We start from the raw sequence: 5,329 nt of genomic DNA, 5'->3' as shown, positions 1-5,329 counted from the left end.
CGCCAACCTCCCGCATGCTTGTGTGAGTGTGTGTGTTTGTGTGTGTGTGTGTGTGTGTGTGTGTGTGTGTGTGTGTGTGTGTGTGTGTGTGTGTGTGTGTGTGTTTAGGTTGGGGGGGTCTGAATTAACTTTTAACAATGGTCTGTTGGGATGTTTGAAATTCCACTAGTATTGTAGATCTAGTTTTGTACTCCTTATGCTGATTCTGGGTGGCGTCGGTTGCCCAGTGGTTAGCCTACCGGGCCCGTAGTAGGGAAGTTGGGGGTGGGGGGTTCGAGCCTAAGCTTGGTCCGATGTTGTGTCTTTGGGAAAGGCACTTTAAACGAACTCCCCATTAGACTCGGTCCTTTCGGAGATCAACGATAAACTTGGGGGTCCTGCCTCTTATAAATAACCTACCTAATATATTATGTAGTGTTAATACGGGCGTTAAACTTAAACCCATACCATTTCGCTATTTTTATGTCTCTTCTTCTATCGCCTTGTGACATAACCCATATTACAGTCAGTATATTTACGCTACGAGGTCGTTAAACGTATACATGTACAATACCCCCTCCCAAAAAGAAATTTTAAAAAACCACCTCCGGTCACTCCCCCCCCCCCCCCCCCCCCGACCACCCAGTACCACATCACACCCTGCCTTAAACGTGGCAAACACTTCTCTGCCAACATTGGTTTATTTGCCACATGATATCCTGTCATCTCATAACACATTCATGTTAGAAGTACTTGTTTGAGTTGCCATTTTAAACAAAATACAGTAGAGCTGCGTTTGAGATGTGGTGTTCCTGCGGAATGGCGAGAATTAGCTGGAAAGTTAAAAAGGCTATCAATGAGGTTTGTGAGATTCTCCATACAAGACAAACCATGCTTAACAAAACAAAAGGTAGAAAATACAATACTTTGTTCACTTAAAACGACACCAGACCATTGTGAAAGAGGTGATCGAAGGAAGGGTGTGGAGAGGAGAGCTAGGGGTAGACAAAAAAACATGGATGGACAACATTAAAGATAATAAGGGCTGGTCTTGTTATACTATAGTCAAAATGTGCAACAGTAGCTCGCGACCGTGAAGTATGGAGGACCATTACACGCCAACCTCTGAGTCAGAGATGACACCTTCAGGTATTCCACATAGCCTATTATGTCATCTTAAACCATATCTCTTCTGTGTGGCTGGTTGGCGGGTGCTCTAGTGTAGTTTCCTCTCTCTGTTCTATCAAACAACTATCGTCCTCATCTCTCACTCTCTCCTCCTTCTTTTTGTGTGTTTGTTACACTGTTGTAACACCTCTAATCTTCAGCGCTTTTATGACCTAATTGTGTTGCAAGTTCAGTTAAAACGCTTACTAAAACAATTTCTTCTATTTCGCCTTAGAAATACTCTCTTCAGCAGAGAAATTAGTCATCGATAGATATTGGCCAACGAACTATGATAATAATAATGATAATAATAAAAATGATAATTTAAAATATAAAAAAAATAAATTTAAAAATTTTTAAAAAAATTTAAAAATTTTTAAAAAATAATTTTAAAAAATTAATAATAATAATAATATTGTTATTATTATCTTTATACCTATCTAGGCTACATGATGTATCACCATCAATTTACTTTCACCGACATCTGTCGTGTAGTGAAACGGTTAGGCGCTCCGCTTCAGCACACAGGAGGCCCGATTCGATTCCGAAGCGGGGAGAACATTTTTCGGCAGCGTTGTTGTATCCCTCTCCTCAGGTCTGGTTAGCTCTATCTGACATGCAGGTTGGGATGCCCACGGCCTCCTGCTGACTTACTTACTTTTTACTTTTTCATCCTCTGTTGCCGTTAAGCGTCGAGGGGAGATGCAGTTTTCTATGGTAGGCCAGCTCCGCAGCTCTTTCAGTTGTGACGTTATGTTTTCTTAGGATTTCCTTGACACCCTCGATCAGGGGCGAAGGCTGACTTGTTTGACAGGGTAATCAAAGTGAAATGGGACCAGACAGGGCCTGGAGATATCACACTCACACAAGTCACAAGAATCTTACTGGCACTGGAGGCGGCAACTCTTGAGTTGTGAATGAAAACAAATCCTGAATTCATGTTGTATGCTTGTTCAACCGCTAAAATAATCGGGAAAGTATTTCATTAAATATTTATTCTAACTAACCTTAAATTTAACTTTAGATTTGAACACACGAACACCAAGGAAAGAAGCACAGATGTCAGCACTACAATGGCATGTTATACCAGACAGCCGAAACACTTTGGTAGAGCACGCCAATTATTATTAATTATTTATTTCACATTGGCTGTTTTTTGTCTAGCTTTTCGCGGCCAGGAGCCGCTGTCATAATCGAGGTCACGATCTGATTATAGGACGTTAAAAAGTAGAGGAAAAAAACAACCACTAGCAGTGTAGTAGCAGGAGTCAAAGGATTATTAGGAGTTAGTTCCCCTCACATCTGTGAGGTAGACTCGACCAGTGTAACAGTTCGCTTAGATAATCAGCGCGTCTGGGTGCTTATAACTGTGGCCCGAAAGGGGTGAACAGGGTATATGCGACAATGAAACAGTTCTGACTGCTTGCACATGTTCCCTTCAAATCTATTGGTTGACTCTTCCAGCCTCACTTTAAGCTTACTTAATCAAAGCTTGTGACTGCTTATGGAGTGGCCCGATAGGGGTGAACAGGCTATTTCTGTGGCAATGAAACGGTTTTGAAGGTTAGGCATAGTCTATTGTTCATTGGTGATTATGAACGTCTTTTTACATTTAATTTATGAGGTTTACGTCTATGGGTGAATTTGACTGCGACAATGTTTCTAAATTAGGAAGGGAAGCAGTGATTATTTGATTATATAGACGCTTCGCCTCTGCCCTCGATCCACCTTTTGCGTGACCTTCGAGGGTGACTAAATGATCTAAATAGTGTCGTTTGGGCCGTAAAAAACACCAACATATTTTTTCTTTTACAAAAAAGAAAGAAAATAACCCCAACATATTTTTTCTTAAAAGAAACAAGAAACGAAAAAACCCCAACATATGTTTTTCTTTAAAAAAAAAAGAAACAAAAAAAACCCAACTAAACCAAACCAAGCGAAAGAAAAGCAAACAAACAAAAACCCAAACTCACCGTCTGTTTTTTACCCTCCATCGGGATGAAGTACTCATAGGGCTCATACAATTGGATGGGTCCGAATTTTGGCCGCATCTTGTCACCGATGTTGGGATCATCAAACATTACGCTGCAAACCACGCCCCCATCCTTCTCGCTGATGGTTGCCGTGTTTCCCAGCTTGGCAAATGCTTCCACCTCAGAATCGTCTTTCATTTCATAACCTTGGTGGAGGTGGGAAAGTAAATTAAATACACGTGAGGTTGGCTGGAAAAATTAGCTACTTCTCGGACTTTAGCCCTATGGACACAGAGAGATACATGAAATATATATGTTGGGGTGGTATTATTATTATTATTATTATTATTATTATTATTATTATTATTATTATTATTATTATTATTATTATTATTATTATTATTATTGTTATTATTATTATTATTATTATTATTATTATTATTATTATTATTATTATTATGATGATGATTATGATTATTATTATTATTATTATTATTATTATTATTATTATTATTATTATTATTATTATTATTATTATTATTATTATGAAGTGTTAAAAGACATGTTTCACTTGAAGAAAAAGTGGCATCCCTTAAACAACTATTAATGTGACGTGTTTATCTTCGGCTGACATCTCCATTCACGGGTTGCGAGAAATAACTCATTTTGTCTACACGCCTCACAAATAAAGAGCATAGATAAATAGATAAATAAAACCAAATAAATGAATATTGGTGGAGTGGGGAGGGGGGGGGACGGGGCGGGGGGGGGGGACGGGGCGGGGGAGGAAATGAATCTTACTTGGGCAGAGATAACAAGAACACGGACAACTGAAAGTCACGAATAGTTGCACAGTTTGCCAAAAAGTTTCTTTACCACTTTACCAGTGTTTGCGAGAGCTTTTGTGTGTGTGAGTGTGTGTGTGTGTGTGTGTGTGTGTGTTTGTGTGTATGTGTGTGTATGTGTGTGTGTGCGTGTGTGTGTGTACGCGTGTGTGTGCGTGTGTGTGCGTGTGTATTTGCGTGTGTATTTGTATATTTATAAATATATTTTTTATTTTAAAAAAAAAAATATATATATATATTATGTGTGTGTGTGTGTGTACGTGTGTGTGTGTGTGTGTGTGTGTGTGTGTGTGTGTGTGTCTGCGTGTGTGTCTGCGTGTGTGTATGTGTGTGTGTGGTGTAGCGTATAGACTCTTTCTCGCCCCACTTTCGATTCCTTTGTGTAGCGAGAATGTTGTTATCGAGTGTCTCGGACTTTATTGTCTGGCTTTGTTGGCTTATACTTCCCTGCTCTGTTGATCTGGAGGCTTGAGGCCCACCCCCTAGATCATCTAAATTCTAAGTGGGCGGTTGACAGGTGCTCTGATGTGGTTTGCTCCTTCTGTCCTATTAAACAAGGCATAGTTATCATCCGTCTCTCCTTCTTGGTGTCTGTTACTCTCTTGTAACACCTCTAATCTTCGGTACTTATACGACCTTACTGTGTTGTAGGTGCCGTAAAACTCTTACAAAAACAAAACATATTATATAAATTGTGCAGATAAAAGTAATCTTAGACAGGTAGTCTCTTGGACAATGTTATATTATAATTATATATTATGTAATATGTATACATTTTATAAACACATCAGAGGGGCGGGGGAGGGAGAGAGAGAGAGAGAGAGAGAGAGAGAGAAAGAGAGAGAGAGAGAGAGAGAGAGAGAGAGAGAGAGAGAGAGAGAGAGAGAGAGGGAAAGCACACACACACACACACATTCATAAACACACACACACACACACACACACACACACACACACACACACGCATAAACACGCACACACATACACACACACATTCACACACAAACACACACGCACACACACACAACAACAACAACAACTCACGCACACAACACTGAGAGGGATTTGGACGATAAATTGAGACGTCCTCGTCTTACCAATACTGTTCAAAAGTTCTTTGGTTACTCCAGTCATCGTTTCGTTCATGCACCTCCATAAACCCAGCACGGAGTCTTTGTCGTGAATAGACATCTCCATGGAGGGGAAAACAAAAAAGAAAATTAAAATAAAACAATAAAAAGAGAAAAGGTTGGTTCCGGAGGGAAGAAGATCATTAAAAAAATTATAAGGTCTATTCTTAAGACAAGTACATGCTTTTCAGAATAGCATCAGAGATAAAACTACTGACTCCCCCCCCCCCCCCCC

At 39.8% G+C, this 5,329-nt stretch overlaps 1 protein-coding gene across 1 annotated transcript in view; it reads right to left on the bottom strand.

The window, feature by feature from the left end:
* Positions 1 to 5,329, bottom strand: part of LOC101850140 — a 17,467-nt gene that overhangs the window by 2,241 nt on the left and 9,897 nt on the right. Inside the window, exons 2-3 of the mRNA XM_013091482.1 lie at positions 5,062 to 5,155; positions 3,120 to 3,325 (exon numbers count right to left, since the gene is read on the bottom strand). Coding sequence (XP_012946936.1) covers positions 3,120 to 3,325; positions 5,062 to 5,155 — 300 coding nt within the window. The remainder of the gene's footprint in view (positions 1 to 3,119; positions 3,326 to 5,061; positions 5,156 to 5,329) is intronic.

This window comes from Aplysia californica, unplaced genomic scaffold (assembly GCF_000002075.1).
Source record: "Aplysia californica isolate F4 #8 unplaced genomic scaffold, AplCal3.0 scaffold00037, whole genome shotgun sequence".
NCBI lineage: Eukaryota > Metazoa > Mollusca > Gastropoda > Aplysiida > Aplysiidae > Aplysia > Aplysia californica.
The sequence above is the reverse complement of the archived record's forward strand: the minus strand, read 5'-3'. Positions and strand labels throughout refer to the sequence as shown.